Here is a 24,839-nt window from a genome sequence, read left to right on the forward strand (position 1 = left end):
TTTGTGGAACTGCTTTTTGGGTTCTGCTTTGGTGACAAACTCTGTGGCCTTCTCCTAGTAGTTCCCACTCTTTAAGCTCCGATGTGTTCCCATTGCTCTCATCTACCACAGTTGGGAAATGTAGATATCTCACATATAAGGGAAGTTTGCCTTCTCTACTGGCACTGCAGCAAGGCATGCCGGAAGGATGGAGGAGGAATTGGGATGGACAGGCACTGTTCAGGTATTTGCTTCTCCTTTGCCTGGCTTGACTCAATGGGAGATTTCTGTTCACTTGCTGACTTCTGTTCACTTGCTCTGCGCTTCATCTGGCATAAGGATGGCTGTAGTGATACAGAGCAATAGGCTTTACCTGTTCCCCTCTACTTCAGCAGGACGGACATGCATCTTGTCTCAGGACCTTTGCCCTTAGACTACACAAAGATGCCAGCTTTGGCTCTCTGGTATCTGTAAGGCTTAATGAAATTTAGTTTTGCCTTTTAGTTGAGTTTGCATAAAAATGGTATGGTTTCCTTTCCTGCCTCTCATTCAGTAGCTGAAGCTGGGATTCGTAATGCTGTAAGGGAAATATTAATTTAGAAGAAAAATCCTTTTCCTTCAACTTGAAATTAAATTTCAAATGAAGGAAGACATCTCTGTGCCTCCTGTGGTAATCTTTCTTTTGTTTTTAGTACAATGTATTATAACATCATATATAGAAATATAATCTTATTAAAAGACATGCGGCAAGCGCTACTTTATTAGAAACTTTTAAAAAGAATAATTTACCAAGTTGAAATATTAATGCAGCTGGCTGGAAATTGCAGATTTTTTTTACTAGGTAAAAAAACAGTAAATGTATTTTTTTTTTTAAAAAGCAAATTAAAGTAGATATATTTTAAAGTAGTCGCGTTTCTGATAGTGCCAAGCTTTTACTTGCGTATTCTGGCACCACAACATATTTATAAAATGTATATTTTTAAAAAAAGTTCTTGATAATTCATTAAATGTAAATAAAATAATAAAAATTATTCTTGCTGTTTCTGCCGCCTTTTCCCCCTGTAATTCTGATCTGTGTTGTTTGTAAGTCTGGAGTAGGAGCAAAATGATCTTAACAAGTCTCAACTTGACTGTTACTTGACTTCTGTATAGTCCAGATAAACTTACACCAACCAAGGCCCTTGCTTGAGAAATGACATAGTGTACGTGTAACATCTTCTCACTTACCTAATTCTAAGGGCCATGAATACAGAGTGTGCTGCATCAGACCTCAGAGGCAATTAAGAACTTGCAGCTCTTCCAAGGATTTCTTGCTTCCCAAATTGACATGTTCCTTACTGCAACCTGAGAAGCTTCTTTTTCCTTTCCTTACCCATACAGAAAATAATGAATAGCTATTGATTACACGTTGCTTAATGGGCTCTAATAAATTTACACTTACAATAAAATGTGTTTCCAGATTAATGGGGGCTGTGTTCCTTTGCAGTTAACGCAGCTCTGCTGCAGTGGAGTGGCTAAAAATCCCAAAAGCATCCTCTTGCTCTGTCTTTTTTTTTGTTCTTACAATATTGTGACTTACATGAGTGGGTCACTGACAAGGAAGTAATCAGTGCCATCACAAATTCGTGATGAGTACTCTGGCAGTCCCTGGCCCGAAGTGGAGTACCAGTCTCTGCCATGGTTCTGTTCCTTTTGATTTCTCCTATGTCAGGGCTCTCTCCTCCTGCCCTGTCTCCAGTCTTCTTCTGGCAGTTCTGGCTTTGTGTTGCGCACCCTTCTGCTGCAGCTGCCTGGAGCCAGAAGAGGCTGTTACGTTCCTGTCCCAAACCACCATTTTTTGGACTGCTGTGCCTTTGTCCTGCTGACCCACCAGACCTGCTGCTGAATGTGTTCTTCAAGCCAGACCCTTCTCGGGGTAGCCAGGCTGTGTCTGAACACAGTGTTCTTCATGGCGTCTTTAAGAAACAATCCTCCTCCTCTTTCCTCCCAGCTACATACATATGCAGGGTTTTGTCCTTGAGCAGTCTGAATGGTCTTTGCTGGTCTTGGGTCTGTTTAGAAACCTGCTGGGAAGACTGCTTTTCAAGCCTGTCTCTTTGAGTCCAGGACCTTTTTCTCTTGTACCAACCCATGTCGCATTCCCTGAGGCTCAGTCTTGTCCCGCATGTCCTAATTCCAGCTGAGGCTGCCTCTGGCCCATTGCAGCTGGGCCTCATCCTGTGTGCCCCTTTCCTGTGCATTCTGTAGGTTTGAGGGGTGAAAAGGGGGATTGTTTGCTGGGATTTTTAGGTGTGTTTGGGTGGTTGGGGTTTGGACTGCCAAAATCCATCTTAATAGGATAACGGCTAGAGCCAGCTCTGCTGGAAACTAAGCTTCTAGCAGTTTCTTGGCTTTCAGTAGATCTGCTTAAAGTAACTCCTTATCTCATGCTTGTATCTTTTACTTCCTTTTAGAGCAGTGCAGGAATGAGGGGGTTGTGCTCCATGTGGGCAAAGATGGACAAAGATGGTCTTTGTATACACTCTGTTAAGATGGATAATACCAATTTTCCGATGTGCTCTACATCAGTCTTTATTTTCCTGCAGCTTTAAATCTAATCACATACAGTAGATGATATTTTACTAATCACAGTTAACTTTTCCTATAGCTATTTCAAGCCCTGTGCTCAAATTGGATTTGGTTGTCAGTTGGTTAAGTCGCTTCAGTCTATAGATACCTCCTTGTAATGCATCAGTTTGTTCATCGGAGAAAATGACAATGTCAAGAGCCCTCTTCCCCCACCTCCTTGGAATGTTGATGCATGTTTTTTGAAGAAGTCATGAAAGGATTTAAATCCAAAGCCGAAAAGCCTGACTGGAACTGATTAGTTTGAGCTTCTTGTTTACAAAATACGAGTTGGGGGTTAAAAAGAGAAAGAAAACAACATGAGGTTTTCTTATGAACAGTCTTACTTTTGATTTCTCTAGCAAAGGCTGTGGTGTGTATGGAGAATGTGAAAAAAGAAGAGTAATAAAAGCAGATTTAATGAACAGCTTTTTTTTTTTGAGGAAAAACTCGTGTTTGATAGCTTGTGCAGTGCTGATTGAAGTTCTTTATAGTTGTGAGGTGCAGCTTTGGAGATCCCTGTGATGGACAGGGGAATGCTGTCACAGATCAAGCGCTGATACACCGTCAATGTATAATGCATTTGTAATTTTAAAAGTGATTTCCTTATTATAATGTATTTTAAAATTGTTTAGAGTAAGATAGACTATCTCTTGTGCACAGAACGAAGGTATTAATATCACAAGCTAGAACATAGGATATTGCCATGAAGAAATCTGTTAAGCATTGCATGGAAAAATGAATCAGTGTTTTAACACTGACACCAGGTATAGGGGAAACGGGATACTCTTACAGTTCACGGTGAAAGCATAAAAGAAGCATAAAACATGGAAATAGCAACTCTGGAACACATGCACACACTCTGGAATTAACTTGCCTGGGGGGAGTTATTTTCTTGAGTAATTAAACTTTCTGTGGGTATTGAGGATCATTTTGGAGCTTTCTGAGTCAAGTGGGGACTAAGTACAAAGCTGTGTTGTAATTAAATAGCCAAGCCAATCTGCCTGGGAAGTGAGAAACCTGCAGCACTCAACAAACCTTGCTTTCTGCAGGTGGGCTGAAGTCTTTGTGAGGATTCTTATGATCCACCTTCCACAGCACAGTGCTTTTGTTGTGTAATTTAAGTGCTTGTAATGACTGTAGGATTAGTGACACTGGAAACTGGGGAGTTTTGCAGAATGGTTGGGGATGGAATGGGAGGGGGGTGAGTTTCTGTGCCTGAGCCTTGCTGAGAAGTAGAGCTCTAGGGGAAGTGAATGCTTGGGCACCGAGTGTGCATCTCTCTAGCTTTCCTCTACCCTGCCAGAGCTGACTTCACTCTTGTTGGCCTGGCAATGTGGGACTGTTCAAATTGCTCAGGTGGGCTGTTTGCCTCTCTACTGATGATCACTTAAGCTATGGTCTCTATGCTCAGCCAGAACTGATCTGCCACTCAAGCAAAGCATGAGTTGCTCCCAGCACTTGTATGCACTGAGCATCTCTTCTCAAACCTGCCCCTGCCTAAAAGATGGTGTATAGTTGAGCTCTCACCATGCCTGCCATGAGGTGAAAGCATCTCTTTGTTCCTTATGGAGCTCTTAATCTCCTCCTCTTTCACTCTTGTGCCGTGAGAGCACTTCTTGTCTGAAGATCAACGCTTATGAGTGCTCTAAAAATCTAACTCTTTATGAGGCTTGTTATGAAAATTGAGGTATGAAACAAGGGTTGGAGAGTAGAGTGGAGCATTTGAGATTTGAGCATATGAGCGTGGGTCATGCTGTCCAGGCCAGAGCAGGGCACAAGGTTGGTGTTAAGGATGGTTTGATTTATTCCATGAGTTGTGTGTCATCCCCCATCGTCCCTCCCTCCCTTGCCCCAGGTTTTAGATTTTTGGTAAAAAGATTATTTTTTTCTTTCTTTCTTTCTTTTTTTTTCTTTTCCTTTTGAGTAATGGGCCTCAAACAGCATGTGGCACTGCAGTGACAGTCTTGCCAAAGACTGTCTAAAACTGAGTTATTGCTTCCAGTATCTCTGTGCATGTGCCCCAGGATAGCAATTGCCTTTTTCTGCAGTGGTATTGCAGCATGAACTTTCATCTAATTCATTATCCACCCTAATGCTCAAGTCTTTCTGCATTACTGCTTTCTAAACAGCAGTCTTTCACTTCATTCCTGCACTGATTATTATTTCTCCCCAACTGCATAGCCTTACATCTATCTTCAGTGGAATGTCTCACTTACATCAGCCCATTTCGCTGAGCTTGCCAGACAGCTGAATATTTTTGAGGCATTCTTGCCTGCTTCTCTTTCTCTTGGTTTAGTATCATTTACATTTACTGTGGCGTTAGCTTTGTCCTCCAGATGGTTAAATTGGTTGTATAGGAAAGAACAGTGACCTTGTGCCTTTTCAGGCGGCGCTGCATACCATCGCTGTATGATTACAAAGCGTGCACCAGTGCTGGCCATTTTTATCTATTTACTTCATCTGAGCTCTATTACTGCTTATTTCTGTTCTTGCTGCCAAAGGCCTTAGTGCTTTTGCTCTTAGTAGTATGAGATTTTGTGTCGAGATCTTTATTGCATTCTCTGGAGACAAATGGCCAAGGAGCCAAGTATTGCTTTTGGATCCTGAACAGCATCAGGCCCTCCTGCTGGGAAATATCCAGAAAACTTCTTGCCTGGGTGAAAAACTAATGGTAAACTGCACAGCAAAGGTGGAAGTTAGACTCATTTTACAGATCAGCTCTGTAGTATTTATAGTGTCTTTTTCCCTTTGAACAATGGAACTAGCTTGGAAGGAAAGGAGAGAGTTCTTTAAACGGTAGGTCATGTTTTTTGGGGCATATATCCCTGACTAACAACTTGTTCAGTCAGCACAAAAAATTCTCTATTTATCTCAGTTTTCACTTTAGATTTGTATTTTGGGAAATAAATGTGGATGAAACCCTTTGCTACAAAATCTGTATGTAATGCAAGCTGTCAGCCTAAAAAAAAAAGATTAAAAAAAGCCTGTTTTGTCGATCAGAAGCCAAATTAAATACATTTTCACACAAATAAAAATGAATGCTTGTTTGCTTTGTTCTACTCAGCTTTCAAGTTTTATCCTAAAATAATTTTTGTGCATCTGGCTAGAATTTCTGTCACATGCTAGAGGCACTAAATCTGGCTACCTGAGCTCTACTGATCTGTTTCAGTGCAGAGTGATACAAATCTCAAGTTATTTCTGCTCAATCTGGGGGAGCATGCTGGTTTATGCCCTTCCATCTTTCCTCCCGGAGACTGCAGCTATAGATGGTGAGACCTGACTGCAAACTGAGAGGAAGATATGTCACAGTGGGACTAGAGCATTTCTCCTTTCTTTTCTTAAATAGTTCTTTATTGAGCTTTCCACCTTCTGCATTAATTTGAGAGCCTGAACCAAATAACCAGGAAGAGATTCACGTGGCCTCACTTTATTTCCCACAGTCAATAAATTGTTAAATGGGCCAAAGGACACGGGTTAAAAAAATCATTTTATATAAAGAATGAGGGATTTTTATTAGCTGACAGAGCCCCTGTCTCTGAAGGCTTTATAATGGGGCAAGTTTGATCTCATGCCATGCAGTGGGAGCAGCTCCATTGGCTTCATAAAGTGCCTCGCCGTTCTCCATGTGAATGAAATCGGCACTGTGCCCTGCTTTTCCTGCTGAATGGATGCTGGGCTTGCTGCTCCTTCCGTGTTGGAGGCAGGTGAGTTTGAAGGGGGGTGCCTTGGGGCAGGGACTCCATGCAGTGTAGAGGCTGAATTCTTCCCCAGGAGAGATCTGGCATGATCTTACGCAAGTGCAAAATCTCTAGATGGAGACTGTTGAAGTTGAGCACAGAAGGCCCTTGTGCGTAGATACATGCTTCTCTTTACTGATATAACACAAAGGTGGTTTTAATGGGGTGATGACATGAGTAAATGAAATTGAAGGCTACCTATGGGGAAGTAGAAAAGTGTCTGACAAGAGGGCAGCCCAGGTGGACAAAAGTTATGCACAGAGCAGGTCTGCATCACAGTGTCCTTGCTGTGTTTATTTGGATGAGTGTAGTAAATGTTTTTCTTACCAAGATACTTCATGTTCTCTTATTTAGGGAAATCTGTTTTGAAAATGTAATGAGGCTGCACTAGAACAAATACTGGCAGAGGATACAGGCAGATTATTTCCAGAGCAGAGAGGTGGGACTGATGATTTTACATGAGTTTGTGTGGTTTTGTGAATGTTACTGGGTTTAGTGAAATAAAATTGGTATGATGCTGCATTAAACAAAGAATTGAAAGTACTCCATTAAGATCACATTTATTTGCTAGTCAGAGGCTGCTCTTTTAACACTATGTATGCTGCAACCACCGGAGGATAAGAGGTGGTTCCAGCCATGGTGTTGCCTGTTATAAACCTGTTAAGGTTTAGGGTACATGGAATAAGGCAAAAAATGAAATAAAACTCCTTTAGGTATTGTTAATTCACCGTACATATGAGTTTGTATTATACATGCATAAACCGTGACATGAATGAAGAAACCAAGATGGCCCATTCTCAGTGTGCCTGTGCCAATAGATTCTTCTGCCCAGATACACTGGTGTTTCTGGATTCTAGTTTGTCCAAGCTTGACTTCAAGCCTTCCCTTAGGCAAACAACACACAGACATTGGAGCTGGCTGTATGAACAGCCGTTTTGCCCCAGTAACTGAGTTTTCATTGCCATGGTTCACTCTGACCAGGCTACCCCCAGATGCTGGAGAACCAAGTTTATCTGTTTTCTCCGTAATACCTGCTGTGATTCAGCCAGCACTGGCTTAGAGAGCATTAGCTTTCCTGTGGAAGTCAGCCTTGCTTATGGCCCTCTGCTCTGAAGTTTTCTTTCTGTGTCTGCATCACGCATTGTTATGTATAAAATTCAGAGGTGACAGGACCCTTGTGAAGTACAGCACGGAGAGGTGATGAACGAGGATGAGGATTCTTCCTTTTAAAAAATGCAGATAATGAGGGTTAACAGGAGACTGACTGTGAAGGATGCACAGACCAAGAGTTTTTAAGGTTACAGAGTTTTCAGGTGCTCCCAATTATTTTCTTGTCTGTCTACCCAAATCACAACTGCCTAAAACGGGTGCAACTTTTACCATTTAATGTGCATTAGTCTTTTCTAAGGTATCTCAATGTAGAAGCCTAGAATGCTAGTCTGCTTGAAAAATTTATCTTAAAGGTAAATGGAGTGGATTTCTGGGTGCAGGGAAGAGTCGGGGAACAGTTCAGTAGGATAAAGATTTTTACAGTGTATTTGGATCAAACACAACTGGGTTTGATGTGCTTGCAGTTCTCTGTAATGGGGGATGAGTGTTCCTGGAGCTGGGGTTCTCAGACTTGGTTTGTTTGGCTGTCACCATCACACGTTGTCAGCAGTGTGACGTGAACCATAGCCCCTCCATCATGAAGGATGTGTGCAGTTGTCTGGGTGGTTTTTTTCTGCTCACCTTTTCTGCATTTTCCCAGTGGAAGAAATAACAGAGTGGGGTGGTTTTTGGTTTCTTTTTTTTTTTCATGAGGTGTTACTAACCTGTGAGTAGATTTGAGTTCACTTACTGCAGTCTGAGAACCCTTAGCCTAAGGGTATTCCCCAGGTGCTCTGGCAGAAGTTCTCCTACAGGTCACTGTCCTCCTGGAAGGGGTGATGTTGCAGTTGTTTTAATTTGTGTGTGTTTATCTTGAGATTGAAGTCGTTGGCACTGTAGGTTATCTGGCTGACTTTGCTCATTCCTAGCAGAAGCACTGCAGGTGATGCCAGTTGACTTCAGTGGTCCAAATTCACCAGCTGGTCCAAATTCACCAGCTATCTGTCATATCTTGCACAGCTGATACTAGCAGAGTATAAGCCGTAAAAACACAAAATCAAGCCCTTCTAATCATCCGGCAGCATCTGTCTCTTCCTGGCCTCCCAGGCTTCTTTTTCTGAGTCCCCTTGATGGAGCATCATTAATGCAACTTGAAGTTGCCTCACTGTCTTACTAATGAGCTTGCTAACCTTGCTTATAAAACCAGGCAGGCTGAGAGAAGGATTCATGAGACCTCATGGCTGAGGAAACTGCTTTTCCTTGGGAGGGCATTTGCTCTGCTGGAGAAACGCTGGTAGCATTGGGTATTGTGGTACACTTGTGTGTCCTTATGCTGGGTTGCCAGTAAGATTTCTTCTAAGGAAGATGCTTTCCCGTCACCCTTAAACTCCATCCCTTGTGATGTACAGAAAGAACTGCACTGAAAACCTGTTTTCTGTTGGTTGTCTACATCAGACCTAGTGCTTTGAGACTTGGATTGTATTGATGCCTCGGAGCAATAGAAAATTTCGTTATGCTTAACTTGCTGGCTTTGAACTCAACAGGTTACCAAGGGTTAATGCACCTACTGACTGGGTGTTTCTGTTTGGGATAAGGGCTTTTAATTCCACTGGTTAATTTAATCCCCACAGTTCCACAGCGTGTTCCCTGGACTGTTCTTCATCTTCAAATTGCAGTCTGCTGGTTAGTTCCTGTAAAGGCCTGCTGTGCTCTGCACTTACGTTCTTGTTCTGAGGATTTGCGGTGTTACCACATCATTTGTTGGACACGTGAACAACAGAGAATGAATGGAGTGGAAAGTCCCCATGTCATTTTTAGGAATAGAGCTGTGGAATTAAGGGACTGCTTGGGTGACTGTCATCTGGGAAAGGGATATCTGTACCTTGGCAGATTAAGCATCTGGGTGTCTGTTATTTCACTTACAAGAAACTTATCTGTAGCTCCCATATTATATTAATGGAAAGCTGTGAAAATTGCATATGCATTCATAGGAGAATAGATTTTGTCTTTTATCTGATAATCAGAAGAAATCTCTGCAGCATAATCAAAGGAAGAAGTCTCATTCAGAATATAATTTGTTGATGCTGTCTGACCACCATATGTTGCTTTAACTTTCATCTTTCTTTGGCAAGATATAAAATAATCTGCAAAATATGGAAATCCGTGGCTGAAGAGCCTGTTTAAAAGTAATGCACTATCAAAATGGATTAGCTGCGCCTGAAATATTTCTAGATTTATTTGCTGTCAAAGGGTGGTAAAATATTTAAGGCAAATAGCCTAGTTTTGTTTAGGAAGTGGTCTGTGAAAGAGCTTGGAGAGATGAATTTAACCATTATTTATGTTAATTGTTCAATATTATAAATCCATTTCCTATCAGGGTTTTGGTTTTTTTCGCCTCCTCTCTTTCTCACTTCTGGCCCTTTTGACAACACTTATTCTAAGAAATTGCCCAGAAGCCTGAACTGCTTTCAGCAGAGCGTGTGTTACAGTGCATAGCACTGCAGTTTCTTCAGCTTATCTGCTTCTCTTTAGCACAGTCCAATTAAAAATACAGTAAATGCACCTAAAGATGCTGCTTTTTTTTTTCCATGAGGCTTGCTTGAAGCTTTAGGCTTGCAGATGGCTGAGTGTCTTGGCTCACTGATCCCTTAAACCCCATTTAAGAGATGATACGAAAGCCCTTCAGGTAATGTGTCTGTGCCCCCTCCTCCTTTTAAAATGCAGTGTTGTGCAGTCCTGCAGGAAGATAGGGGCTTTCTTTGTTTTGAGAAGTTTCCATTTACAGGCATTGATTTGATAAAGAACTAACTGCTAACCTTCCCTTAGTGGGTTCTTTTGCTACTCTCTTAACAAGACCTTATTTTTTAACCTCCCTGCTTCAAGTGTTTTCACTGTGACATTACTCTGGATTCCAATGGTCAAGTCTCTTCTTTCCAAAGGCTGTCTTATTTTCCAGCAGCAGCACCTGGTTGAACCACATCAGTTAAAAAGTGTGTCCGTATCTGGGACTAGGACTAAAACTGATTTGGCTGCTAGTGTGGTCCACTGTGGCAAGTGTGGCAAGGAATGATTATGAGATGGGCAGTGTGCGTACCTTTGACTTTGTACTGTTTTAATCGGAACAGCTGAGAACAGATTTGTGTGCAACCCTTGTCTTCAAAGAAGGCTTAAAAGAATCTGAGTTTGGCGCGCAATCTGGTTAATCTACCATCATAACTAATGATTTCACCATTCAGACATTAAGTATTGACCTTAAGGATTTTTCTTGCATAGCTGATGGCTTGATACCTTTTAAACACTAATGCCAAGGGGATAATCTCTCTGAATGGTATAATAGCTTTATATTTAAGGTAGATTGGGGATAAAATTTTGTGTTTTCATGTGAACGATGAATACCAGTAAGGTATTCAGGCAGGAATTACCTTATCATACCTTTGAGGGCACTTATCAAATAATTTTTATTGGAAAGTTAATATGTTGAGACAGAATGAATGGAAAGCTGATCGGAATGCTAAGGCGTATCCCAGCACTACATTGCTTTTGCTGTCTGCAGATCTGCGGCATGGGCTGATTCATTTACCACATCATCTGAAATCATGTAGTGTTCAGGACCCATTAAAATTATATGAAATTTTGTGTAAGAGATTTCTCCATGTTAGCTTTGAAGGATGCTCTCTTCTTTGCAGCAGCAGTTCTGGTAGACACAGCACAAACTCGACTGACTGCACGTGTCGCGCTCCGTAGGGACCAACGCTGTACCAGCAGCCAGAGGAGTTGATCAGGATTTAATTTCACGCTTGTGTATCTGAGTGTAAAATTGGTCCCTTCTCTTTTAATCGTGTATCTGCAAGTCTCAGACCATATATTACGGTATTCATTACTCCTCTGTCATCAGCACTGGTGTGATGTATTAAATGCAGCCCTGTAGGGCAAGGGCTACTGCTGTCCCTTCTTGCTGCCTCCTGCTCAGTGTGTGTGTACCCATAATCCACCCCACCTCTCTAATTTGGCTGTTCCATTTTGAGTCTTCCTGGATCATGATCCTGCCTCTCCTATTGTCCCGATTTTCACTTCCCCAACTTTTCCAGGGCTTCCAGAAGAGAGGAGCTTCCCTGTGTCTGCACCGTGCCAGACCAGCCTGTCCAATTGCTGGCTTTTCTCCAGCATCCAGTTATTGAAGGAGTGGAGCAGGAAAGCACTTGGCTGCTCCTTGTTCTTCAGCTATTAACTGCCTCCCAGCTGAAGGAGGCTTGTGGAAAACTGTAGCGATTGGTGCTTGTATAACTTAACTTCCTAAAATGTTTCCTCCAAAACTGATTTGGATGTTGGGAACACTGGAAGGTGTCAGTTGAGTTCAAGTCCCTTGAAACTGTAGAACTGGAGCATTTCACAAAAAATAAGTGCACTCTAATGGCTGGAGCTGAACAAAATGTTTTCAGTGAAGGAAGGATATTCAGTAACACTGAGATGCCCATTAAACTTTCACTGGTGGTGGTGTGTTATTTTGGTTGGAAGATACATTCTCAATCCCCCCCTCAAATCTGGCAGAAGTAATGGTTCTGCCTGAAACATAAGATGGTTTTGATACATGAAGCACTTTGTTCTTTGAAATGACTTGAATGCTTTGGCTGTTCCAAACCTTTATCTGAGAAGCCACGTTAATGCTATGTTCTGAACCTTGTACTTCTTCAGGAGCCCATTGACCCCAGTTAACACTGCAGAACAAAAGCACCATGAGATTGTGCCTGGCTTCCTGATGACTTCACCAGTCAAAGATATTGCCAACGATAGCTACTTGTTCTCACAGTGTTTTCTCAGAGTGTTTGTGTGGCCCCACACAAACGTATGGCCTCACCATGGAGAGGAGAACTGAGCCAGCTTAGGGAAGAAGGTGGTGTCATGATTTTTGATAGAGATAGACCATTACCTTTCCAGTTCACAGCATGACCAGAGATCTTGACCTATCATCCTTTTCTCAGAGTTGCTGCAGCACTCCAATAAACATATGTCTTCTCTGAATTGCTAATGCCGACTGAATTATTGCACGTGTGTTAGGGGGCTATTGACATTAATGTTGGGCTGCCCAACAGTGATGCAGGATTTTGCTTGGAACAGGATGTTCCAATTTGTTTCTTTTTCAGTACTACAGAAGATATTTACTGGTACAGCCAGCAGGTTCCTTCCCACAGTTCTCTTGACAAATACTTGAGCTCTCCTCTTGGTTTATAACATCCTTTTTGGTGGAAATAAATCTGTGTACAGTGTGGCTCTTCACCGTTTATTAGTATAGATAAATGTACAAATCTATTGAGTGTCTGTGCAGAAAACTGAAAGTGCATATTTTGACAAGGATGTCAGGTTTGTAATTGCATAATTAAGATGCTGACTGAAGCAAATATTCAATTTCACATTAAAGTTAGGCATTAATAAAGGCTTGGATTTGCATAATTTAGTTTTCTGCACAGAGGATACTGGAAATCAATGGCATGATTCATAGTCATACCATGGTTGCCATGTGGCTTTTTGATGGCTCAAGCTAGAAGTACAAAGGGTTTTAAAACTTCAGATGTTTTGTGCTGACTCAGAGCCTTTTCGCCTTCAACAGATATAGATTATTTAGATATAGTTTCTTTCTTCTAATGGTAAGCACACAGAGGAGCTCACTGAGCTCCTGCAGAAGTACCTTATTCCTTGGAGGAGGCCCGGTCAAATCTTTGTTCTGCCTGCAGAACGAAGATTCTGTTCTCTGGGTAGCAAAAAACCCACAACTGTTTTCTTCCTCTATGAGGAGGATGCTTGGAAGAAAGCTGCTGTTGTCTTTCATACTGTGATAAGGAGGGAATTTAGGTCTGTTTCTCAGCACATGTGTTTTTGAAGTGAATAATCACACCGCTTTTTCTGATAGCCTTTACAGCCACCCACCCAGTTATTTCTGTGTTCCCTTCCTTGGAATTTTATGGTTTCTGATCTTAGCTCAGATTTTCTCAGTTTTATTTGATTTTGAGTGTTTTTCATTCAAGAAGGTTTGGGTCTCCATATCTGTTACCTGTTGTTTCCTGTTGAGCACCTGTTGCCTCCCAAACTGGTAGATACGTCAGTGCAAATCAGAGGATGAAAAAATGTGCTATAGCGTTGCCTGCAAACCCTGGTAGCATGACGTGTTCCAGCATTTCTAGTTCGCAGCCTGGAGTGAATTAACATTTAGAGAGTTGCCAAGGAATTCTAATTCTTGGAAAAGTCATTCGAATCAGAGGCTCATAATAAATTTCACAATTAGTACCTTTGCTCGCACAAGAGAAAATCTGGCAGGGGCAAACCTGTAATGGCATTCCTGAGATTGCATGACTTTTCCTGCCACTTCAGGATTCCAAAATCTGTAGAAACCCATTATCCACACTGCAGAGTGAAGGTTGTCTATAGAGCTGTTTAGCTTGACAGCCCTCTGACACAGCTACTGTAGCACAAAGGAGATGCCACCCAGAAGCTTTTCTAAAGGGAAATAAAGCCAAATTCTGAGTTACTGGTGCATGCTGTTCCATGAAGTCCTGTTACAAGCTTTGTTTCAGCCCAGTTGTACTTGACCTGGGAATAGAAGGGAATTCAGTGCTTCGTGACTCCATACAGGTAGCAGTGCTTTACGTGGCTTCCTGAAGTTTTAATTTGAATTACACAGCTAGTTTCTTCCGGATCAAATAGGTGGTTTGGGATCAGTTGGAATTAAATTTCCACAGAGCCAGTTGGTGCTTACTGGTTCTTTGCATTTATTGTAGCACAGAAGTTTTTAGCTTTGGTGCTCCAAGGACGGTACTTGAATTTATTACAGACTTTCTACTGACATTTTTTTATACACACATCTCCAGTTTGGTTCAGTCAGATGCATGGAAGCAATAAGCAACATTTGCACATGAAATCCCCAAACAACCCAAGTTTTCATGGAAGCTATGCATTTCTCTACAGGAAAACAAATGCATACTGATGTATAAAAGGAAAACCCTGGGATGCAGTGTAGGATGCGTTCTTTTCTGGTTTGGATGATGAATTTAGTTCATTCTAGCTTGTGATGTTTTACAAAGATCTGAAGGCTGTACATGGAGGAGATTCGTGCTGTCCTCAGTGGAGCTGTAGTACTTGGGATTTTAAGATGTGGTTTAAAATAGGTGCGGTTCTGATAACCAGGTTAACACTATAGCAGCATATTCTACCTGCTTGCATTGTTCTTTTCAGGATCTTAATAATTTCTGCATTGAATTACAGCTGGTACTTTGATAGTCGCTAGCAAAGTAAGGTGCCTTTGGGTCTAGACAGAGAAAGTCTCGTCAAAAGTCATTGCTCGTAATCGTTTGTGTATATCAGAATGTCCTTATGCATATTACTGGATTTATGCATGCCTATGCCAGATCAGAATAATGGCATCAGTGAGTCCTCTCTGCTGTGAATCATCTTTGGGTGATGGGTTTTCATAGGTGAGGAATATGTCTGTTAGTTTTTTTTTTTTTAAACAATGCAAAGTCCGTAGTTTTTGCTTAGGAAAAGTTTAAGCTTCACAATGAAAACTCCAGGGAGTAAATATCACATTCCTAATGATTTCTCCTTCTTCCCTTCCCAGCTCTGACTGAAGGTTATGTTGGCTCTCTGCATGAAAACAGACATGGTAGTTCTGTGCAGATACGGAGGCGAAAAGCTTCGGGGGATCCTTATTGGGCATACTCGGGTGAGTTGACTTCTTCAGAGGACTGAAACTTAAAATGTGCTCCAAATCAACGTGTTTACTTGCTTCTTGTTACTGCTATGCTTAGAAATAGCTTAAATTAGTTTTACATTGTATTTTCTTCTGCTAACTTCCTTACAAACTCCCTCCACACACATCCTCTCCTTTCTTGTGTTCCTGCATTTACCTGTAGGATTTGCCTTATAGCTCTGCTTCCTCTCTGTCATCTTTAAGTTTTTTAACTCAGCCTTTAAAAGGATTATTCCCACAGACTTTTCTGTACTCTCCTTGTCCAATCAGTACATTCCTAAGCTCACCCTTTGCTTACTCTGTCAAGGTTCTAGGAAGACTAAGAATCCATATAATACATCCAGGTAAAATAACATACGTATTTTACACTTACTTCTTTGTGTGCATGTGTTTTTCTGGTAGTGTATAATGATGGCACTGAGCCATGTCTGTGCAGCATAGCACCAGGGTGCAATGCTGAGAAGGTAGGATGTTGGCGGGTGCTTTATTGTTTGTCCCAGTGCTCATAAAAGTCTTATGGAAAACCTGATGTATCTGCTCAATTTTTAAATGCCCCAAATCAAAATACACTTCAGAATGATGTCTTTGTATGGTTTGACAGTTGGTTCAGGTCTAGAGAGTATCAGGTCTGTATTTGAAGTTGTTAACATGATTCCAAGTTGTTGGGTTTATTAATGGTTATGTTGGCTCTGGAAAAATACCTAATATCTAGAAAGCTTTTATGAAGATTTTGAGCATCGTAATGAGTTTGTGTGTGCTATTTTGGAAGTTCTGAGATGCATTTCAAACGTTTGGTGCTTGTCCAAGAGGAATGTTGTGCAGGCCTGGTTTTAACTGAAGGAAAAATATTACGTTCTAAGAAGCCTGAGTACTGATACCGGATAAACAGGGGAATGTTGTTTTTTGACTGCCAGCTCCCCTCTATTATGCAGACCATAAATCTCGTTGGAAATAAATGATTACAGGTGGGCTTAGATTTTTTTTTTCCATTAATAATCAAACTATCAGATGTGAGAAGTTTTCTCTGTTAGATCTCAAAATGCAAGCTGTCTCATCTGCGAATGAGGTCCCACAAGTAAAAGAAATCTAAGGATTTTAGTCATATGGGACAGATGACCACTTTTTGTGATGGACAGATATTGCCACGAGATAAACTTTCATACCGCAGCTTAATAACGTCTTAAGATTTTAAGAGCCCACATTCATGAAGAGTAGAAATAAGCAAATAGAGGGACAATTTGTACGTTGGAATGAATGGCCTGTTCCTATTTGCTGTCCTGTGTAAAATGCTACAGGTGCCACTTGGCAGGTTCGTTTTGTGTCTGTTATTGTAAAATGTTTGAAATATTCATTTTGGGCAGTTAAATGGAAATGTTTTTAAAGAGGGTAAAACACTGTTGGAATTATTTTGTTGTTGTATGTGTCAAAACCCTATGCTTGAATTACTGGACTTCCTTTCCAGTCCTGGTTTAAAAATAAAAGGAGGGGAACACCCCCAAACCAAAGAAACCCACCACACAGCGGTTTATGTATAGACAGTTTTCCTTATTCTGTTTTTGTGATGTTGTTCTTCCTTTACGAGTAACATCACTTGTTCACCCCTCCATAAAAGCTTTTACCGCCCATGAATCCTTTTAGATTTATGTCAACATAAAATATATATTCCTGATGTGTAATTATACCTTACATTTTGGGGTTTTGCATCCTTTTGTCTGTTGATAAATCTCCTGCTTCTGGGAGGAAAATAGCCTGTTTTTCAGAGAGCAGATAGTGACTTTTCAGCTGTCAATCACATGTGATTCTACCTGATTAGTGCTATCTAATTAGAACCTTTTTGTCACTGTTGCTGATAAAAAGGAGTACATTAGGAGATGGAAAAGGTGGAAATGAGATATTTACTAGCACTTCTCAAACCAGAAGAGGATATAATATTATTTTATCTGGATGCTTTGTCAGGCTGCTGTTAGAGCAGTGACCTGAATGCCATTTGGAGGGACTGTGATTTGGGACCAGGTGTTCCAGCTGCAGAACTTGGGTCTTCTCTAAAAGTTTTGTGACATGAAATACAGGTGTGAGCAAACAGCCCTAGGTACTGCATGCTCTGACTGTGTAGGTTGTGCTTATATTGCATCTGAACAAGCCCAGCCTGAAGTGGATGGAGATCTGGTGTCCTCCTGAGCCATGTTGTTGTCTGTGCCTGAAAGGAGGAGCAGCTCTGCCCCCCTGGGCCCCATGCAGAGGGCACGGGAGCAGGAGAGCAGGGCCATATGCTGAGTGTGAATCCTGAGATGCAGGCAACGGTTGGGGTTGTGTTTGAGAGGGGAAAACGCAAAGGCAAGTAGAGTGTTGGGAAAGAGTTATTTCTAAAGGAATTTTCCAGTGTTGCTTCTGTGTCCTGCAGAAGGCTCAGTACAGCCAGCATCTCTGTGAGTAAGGGAGGAAATTAACATGAGCAGTTAGGTGGGGGAAGGAGCCCATGCTCTGTAAGAAATTAGATGTTTCTACAGGCTGCTGCTTTGTCATGGCTTTTTTATATGTAGGAGTTTCTCTTCCCTCACTTGGATCCTTCCAGCCCCATGTGGGACTTTCAGCCAGTTCAGCCTTTCTTATCTGATTTCTTTTTTTCCCTGTTTGCTCACTGAGGGACCAGAGGTAATGAAAATGCCAAGCTTCTGTGTTTAGGTCGAAGATGGGAATAAATGGTGGGTAGCAGAGCCCAGATGCCAGACAGATGTTTGTTTCTAGCTGAGCACAGTGAGGAGGATGATCATGTTATCTGTTTCTTTCTCCTTGCTTCTTCATTCCCCAGAATATTTCCCAAGAACCCTTAGCAGGGCTTGGCTAAGCCGTTTATGTGCTAACAACGTTTGTCCTATGGGTAGGGTTTTGGACGTGACTAGGAAGTCGACATCAGATGAGCCTACAGAGAGCAGAAACTTTACTCTGCAGTAAGCAATTAGCCTTGTCAATGGTTTCCAAGCTCTTCTACAGACATTATCTGGTAGGCTGCTTCTCTTCCCTATCCTCACTTGGTTAGGCCAGCTCCCCTCTGGTTAGCTGTACAACATCTGCTGGCCCAGCCCCAGCAATTACAGGCAATGGAGAAAGTTATGCTAGACTGTGTGCTGGTGAATCTGAAGCATCTTCAAAGGGAATTTGCCAGTGGGAGTAAATTAGACCAGAGCAGCTTCTGCCAGACCTCGGTGGACAGCCATGTGTTGAACCCCAATATTGACCAGCATGCCCATGTCTCTGATGGGCCTACATTAGGCTGAATTATGGCTTTATATTGATTTCAGTTGATCTGCACTGATTTATAGCAGCAGAGGCCCCTCAAGTTTACGGCTGTGCCTGCCTGCTTGCAGTGCTTTTGTGTTTTTGGACTTGAGTGTTCTGTGATAAATCCTGAGGTGGTGTGGAGAGGTCTGGAAGCAGCCAGCCAGTTTTTACCCTTTTTCCACCCCCAGGTAGGAAAACCACACAGCTGTATTGCAAGGAGCCCTCAAGTCTTTACCTTCCACAAGATACCTGTCCTACACTGTGCTTTCAGAGCAAATCCTCTGTGGCCTGTAGGAAACCCTTCTGCTGCTCCATGCTTTTGTGGAGGATGGATGGTTCAGGAGCTGGTTTAATCTCTGGGGAATTCTCATAAGCAATCTATAGCATTACCATCCACTGCCCGGTAATATGCTTTTTCTGAGGCCCAAGTGTTTAGAGAGGATAAATGTTAGTTATTGATCAGGAGTCAGGTAAGCATCATGTCTGTAACTTGTATAATGTCCTTGTGACTGTGAGTCCAGTGCCCGTACTGTGTGTGTCCTGGACAAAGCTGCAGAGCAGCACCACGGAGCTCCCGCTTCACTGTCAGATAGTAAAGGAAAGGATTTTTAAGCCTTATAAAATAAGCCTGTTGTCTACAGACACAGTTCTGAGCATAACATTTATTCACGTTCAGAAATAAAACCTGATAAAAATAAAAACTAGATAATTAAATGAAGAAGGCCCGTTTTAAATGGGCTCTGTCAAAAACACAGAAGGAAACACAATCAGCCTTTCAGAAGAAACTTCATTAAGTCTACACTAGCAGCACTTTAAACCAAATTCAGAAGTGAGCAAACACTGAAAACGGAAGAGTAACTTGTCTTTAAATAGGAACTGCAAGACTGAGCAGAGCCTGTGATCTCCTAGATGTTCTTTTTAGGATTTTTCAGGAAGCTCAAACTACATTTCTAGGGAGATTTCTCTGTGTGTGTATGTTTTGGCCAAGTATTTATTCCATGATCGTGTCTTACAGTTTGCCAAAGACTTCCTAAATTGTGACTGGCCACATTAGTTGCAGTGTAACAGGAACGTGGAACAGGCACAGTCAGAAGTAGGTGTGGATCCCTAATGTGCTTCAGTGCAGTCTTTTCTTTGCACAATAATCTTTCTGTTAGACTAACCACTGAACGGACAAGTTTGAAGTGATTTTTAGCACATCCTTATAATTGCCACAGAACTCACTGTGTTTCTAATAAGCCATAATGGCAACAGACAGTACTTCAGGATTTTAGGTGCTGGTAGTGTGAAAGTATTTTTGTAAATATGAAAGCTGTTTAAACAAACAAACACAAAATAAAACCTGAAATCCTACAGAAATATGCAATTGAAATGTCTACCAGATCCAGACCTTTCTGGCTGGCCCTCCCTTGTCTGATGTATGCTACTTTACAAAGCGTAATATTCCAGACATTTAAAGATGCCTCTCAATGTCAAGTGTTGCAACTGTCAGTGCCGAGAGCACTTTGCTGGTGACCCAAGCAGACCCTACGTTGCCTTGTAGCAGCTGCAGAAATGGGTAATGAGAGGATTAGGACTTCAGAATGAGATAACAGTATGAGATGCTGATGCAGATGCTTGTATCTTAAGTGATAGTAGCTCTGAAGGGCCTATAGTTACTTGTATCTGGCTTTCTATGCTGTGAAATCAATGTGAGCACCATTGTCTGAGACTGCAGAAAGCCAGAAATGGCTCTGGGAAGATACTGCTCCTTACTCTGTCCCTCAAACTGGGGAAACTCTGAGTCTTCAGATAAAAGGTGTGATGTGTAATTTTTCCCAGTATTAACACGTATGATCAACTGGTATGGAATGGGAGGCTCCACAGCCCTTGGGCAGGATGTTGTAGGCTATGGTGCTTTAGTTGCTGGAGTTTACCAGTTGAGTTGTGGTGCTGGCACTGGTGGGACTGGTGTACCCAGCTCTCTTGGTGTCCGTGCTACGAGCTGACTCATTCAAGGAGTACTCTCTTTTTAAGCATTCAAAACCATTTGGGCTCTTGGAGAACAAAAACCAGACACTGGCCAAGGATGTATACATGTTCTTTTTACTTCTTCAACTATGGCTTTGTGAAGAAAACCCTATGTAGAAAATGCATACAGCTGGTTTTGCTCTTTAATCTTATGGAGTATTCAAGGCATCTCTTTCCTCTTTGTACCTTTGATCTCTCAATTTCTGTGTGAAATTATTAGCACTACTTACGATGCTTCTGTTCTTTATGCGTGTCCTTTCTGATGTTTTTCTGTCTAAAATGTTGGATCTTTTCTTTCCAAGTTTCTGTGCAACTACCATGAACATTAGTAGAAGTTAATAGAAGAAAAATAGGCTTCACAGGAGTAGGGATGACTCTGTCAGTGGGGAAAAGTGTCCATTAAGAATATGAACTGTGGCCGTGCTGTCTCACTAGTGGACACTGTCAGTGTGTGAATGCTTTGTCCTACAACACTTAAGCAGATATTGCTGTCCTTTAAGATCCTATTATTTAAAATATAATTGGAGGTGAATATAAGAATTGAGTGTTCCTCTCAAAAAGCCATTGCTAGTATTAAAACAGGAAAGATCAATAAAGGTTACTTCCTGAAAGGATAGTAAATGGTGTTAACTGTGATGAAATGTAACTTGCTGATGTCCTTTGTATATGTGTGAATTTCTCTCTTTGCTTAGATTGTTCTCATTAAATAAGCTGCTAATGTGAATTGGACAGGAAATAATCAGCCTATAGTAAGGAAAGCATCAAGACTTATTGAACTGAGAGGTAACTAATGGCCTATTTGCTGCAGTCAGTATTTCACTCTTTCTGTCCCGCAGAATAATAAATCTTGCTATTGACCAAAGCGCTGGCATACTGCATGCATGGTTAAAGTTCTGCTGTAAGAGTACTCATCTCCATTCAATGCAGGATGGCCAAAATGAGTAGGTTCTGGCTCCTTTCCTCAGTCTTCTAAACTGACTTTCTAAAGAGGAGCTAGACTGAGAGACCCAGGAAAAATATGCCCATTAATATCTGATCAGTAAACTAAGCTTTGAATGTTTCGTTTGTGTTCATCAGAGATGAATGTTAGTCTTCACTGAACCCTGCTGAAACCAGCTGCGGTGCATGCATTGACCTGTGCAATCTTGTTAGAGCAGCAGTTGTTCCAGGTACCAGTGGCACACACTTTCCTAAGAGAAACATGGAAAGCCATAGCTTGAGAATTTGCTGCTACTCTCTAAGCATGAACCCTGTTTTTTAATGTGCAAAGCTGTAGTACTATACTGCTGTGTGTCTTCTCAAATAAAGAGGAAATGCCATCTGTATACCTTGGTTGTTTGTATCTGATGGTACTGGGTTGTGAGTCTCCACGTCCATGAGCAAGGCACTGTACGAATGTGCATCCTGGTATGCAGAGTCTGTATCAAAATGTGCACTTACTAGGAGGATGTCAAGGAGAATGCTTTTTATCTGTCTTTAGCAATTCTGCGTTGTGAAGTAACAAATACAAAATACTATCTTCTGTTTTACTCATGAGAGCAAAGAAACAAGTTTTCAGGTCCCTATCCCTGAGAACATTACATATCTTCCAAGCCATGAGCTAGTGAGAATCAGAAATTCATCATCACATGTTTGTGTTGAGCATTTAACATTAGCAGTCCTCTAAGGAGAGTCAGCCTTGCCAAAAGCAGTCCAAGTAGTCTGTATCATATTTACTAAGCCATATTGCTGGGGAGCACAGCTCTGATTGAGAGCCTTGTCATTTACGTTGTTTATCTATTGGCAAGTTTCTAAATAAACTGCTAAGAAAACCTCAGATAGTAATTTAGTTCCTACTTAGACACAATTTCCTTATTGAATACCATTAATACTGTTTACTCTCTCTTCTTGCCTCCTTTTCGTGTGCGCCACGCTTACAGCTTATTCCAAGTGCTGTCACAGTCAGTGTGGTGTCTGGTCTGTAATGCAATGGTTGACTGATTTTGTAAATGTTGGACACAGTTATGGTGAAATTGCCCTTTTTTTTTGGCAGGGTTCTCTGAAGAAGTTGATTTGGCTTTTGTACCGTAAATACATTAGAGCAAATCTCTTGATTTTCGAATGCTCTTTTTTCCTTATTGTTTTTGAGTAGATAGGCCATGGGCAGATGAACAGCTTTGAGAAGCTCAAATGTAAGAGGTGCAAAGAATGAGATATTTCCTCAACTTCCATTCTTTCATGAAGTTTTTTCCTACCACAGCACAGAAGTATGAAATAACTGCAACAGACGTTAGATGAAATCTTCAGAGCTTCAGATACAGTTGTTCCAGTACTACATCAAGGTGTTTTTACTTTGCACTGCTATGATCACAGCTCTGGCTATCCACGCTGAAATGAGGAAGCACATAGAGCTGCTTTTTGCTGGGGAGGGGGGACCTATCACTTCTTTAAATGTGCTGTGCTTTTTGTTGCGTTTTGTTTCAATGTGAACACTGAGACATTTGTAGAAAGCCTCTGGAATGATAACAACCAGTGCACTGTTTCATGGAACTGAAAGTGTGCTGAATTGAAGCAAGAAGTTGTCAATTTAGCTGATTTTTAGGCATTGAAAAAGGAAATGGTATAAAATATTTGAAGCTCTTTAGACATAAAAATATGTGAAATGGCTGTATTTTAAACATTCAAAAGAAAGATCGGAGTATTTGGGTAGCAGCTGTGATACAAGCTCAGTAAATGGACTAGAGAATACACAGAAGGTTGGAGTTTGCTGTTGCCTTGAGGTTCCTGAATGATTGCAGTAATACATTGAACTTCCAATCTTGGTTTCCTATGTAACTGATTACATATAAGAGAATAACAATAGGGGAAAAAAGTATGCGAACAGCATGGATACTGCAGGGAGAAACAAAGCAAGCAGGGAAGCTCTGAATAGCCTTGTAGTGTGTGGATAAAAAAAAAGTAGCTTGGCACAAACATTATTGCAATAGTCCAAGCATGAAATAATCAAGGAATGAATCAGAATTCTAGTTGCTGGATATAAGTGGAGCCTTTGTATGAAAAGCCTGGGCAAGGCCAATACTGCAGTTGATGCGGTAGATGTAGACTTACATCTACTATTTTTTGCAGTATCAGATGGCTGCCTTGTGTCATACCAGTCACTGTTCAGAAGATGATCTTCTCAGTATCTCTGTCCCAGGAGTTGTCCCATCTCTCCTGATTCCCAGAAAGTATCTCCATCTTGCAGAATGTGTTATTGAAGACTTGCAGTTTTAAATCATTATGAGTCTTGACAAAGCAGCCCCTGCCTGTCAAAGGAAAATGTCTGCCCTGCTGGGTTCCCTTGCAAGGGAAGCAAGAGCAGAGGCAGTGCCACAGTGGGCTGCTGGGTGGTGGCAGGGCATTGCCACCGTCACCTTGTAGGTGGATGGAGGTGCCATGCATTTCTTCTCTGTTGAACGTCACATCCCTATTAGGGAAAAGCAGAATTAAAGGGAGTCTCATCTTTGTGTGTTTTGAGGTGTTTTTTGATACCGCAGCATGAGTACTTGACAGTTGAGGGTATTCTGATTCTCATGTCCAAGGTAGGAGTGTTTATGTGGTGGGAACTGAAGGACAGGGCAGTTTAAGTAACTTTGGTATACCCCAGGCAGCATACAGCAGAGGTGGAAATGCAGCCCAGGTTCCAGTGCTGTGCACTGTTTCTTAAACCACACGTCCAATCTCATTAAATGCTAACTGAAGAGATCTTGGTTGCCTTGGGGACTGCCTCTTCTTAGGGGACACCATCTTGGTAGCACAGGTATAGCGAAGCTCGTGAGCTAACAGGAGGCCTTCCTGGAGGTGATCCAGCTGTGGAGCTTAATTCTTCATCCAGGAGCAAACTGAACTGTGCTGCTTTGTCAAAGCTCTCGGTCTATTTGGTGCTCTCAGATTTTTCCAGAGGGGTTGGGCCAGTGTTGGGCTTGAGTCATAAGACATTCTTTTCCTATTCAATGCACTGAGCGTTTGGCTCTGAATTACAAAGTTTTTTTATTAAAGAGTTCATGTGCCCAAAGAGTTGGCTGGGCGCACTTTTAACCATCAAATTAAATAAATATGAAATCCTGCAATGGCATGCGGAGCTGTGCATATAAATTACATCTTTAAACAGCACTTGAGTGATTTTCTGGAAATGTTTTAAACTCTCCTCTGAACTCGTAAGGGTCATCTCTGTAGCCTTCCTATCTGGGGGAGGCTGTTGGCACTGGGATGATTTACTGGAGAGGTATGTTGCTCTGCGGTGTAAAAGTAATGTCAAGCTATACTGAGAACCTGAGTCTTAACCTTCTGTTTTTATAGAGCTGGGAAAGCAAGTGGGTTTAATTCAATTAAACCTGAATGGATGTTTCCTAAGTATGTGTTCCCACCTACTCCCGTCTCTT

The 24,839-nt window shown here is 41.6% G+C and overlaps 1 protein-coding gene across 3 annotated transcripts in view; it reads left to right on the plus strand.

The window, feature by feature from the left end:
• The window catches only part of PTPRG (protein tyrosine phosphatase receptor type G), a 404,913-nt gene that overhangs the window by 75,307 nt on the left and 304,767 nt on the right, over positions 1–24,839 (plus strand). For all 3 annotated transcript variants that reach the window (XM_061472858.1, XM_061472855.1, XM_061472857.1), the window contains exon 3: positions 15,019–15,123. In XM_061472858.1, the coding sequence (XP_061328842.1) occupies positions 15,019–15,123 (105 nt within the window). The remainder of the gene's footprint in view (positions 1–15,018; positions 15,124–24,839) is intronic.

The sequence above is a fragment of the Pezoporus flaviventris genome, unplaced genomic scaffold, assembly GCF_033815535.1.
Source record: "Pezoporus flaviventris isolate CSIRO_AGI_PZ_B2104156 unplaced genomic scaffold, CSIRO_AGI_Pfla_v1 ptg000073l, whole genome shotgun sequence".
Taxonomy (NCBI): domain Eukaryota; kingdom Metazoa; phylum Chordata; class Aves; order Psittaciformes; family Psittacidae; genus Pezoporus; species Pezoporus flaviventris.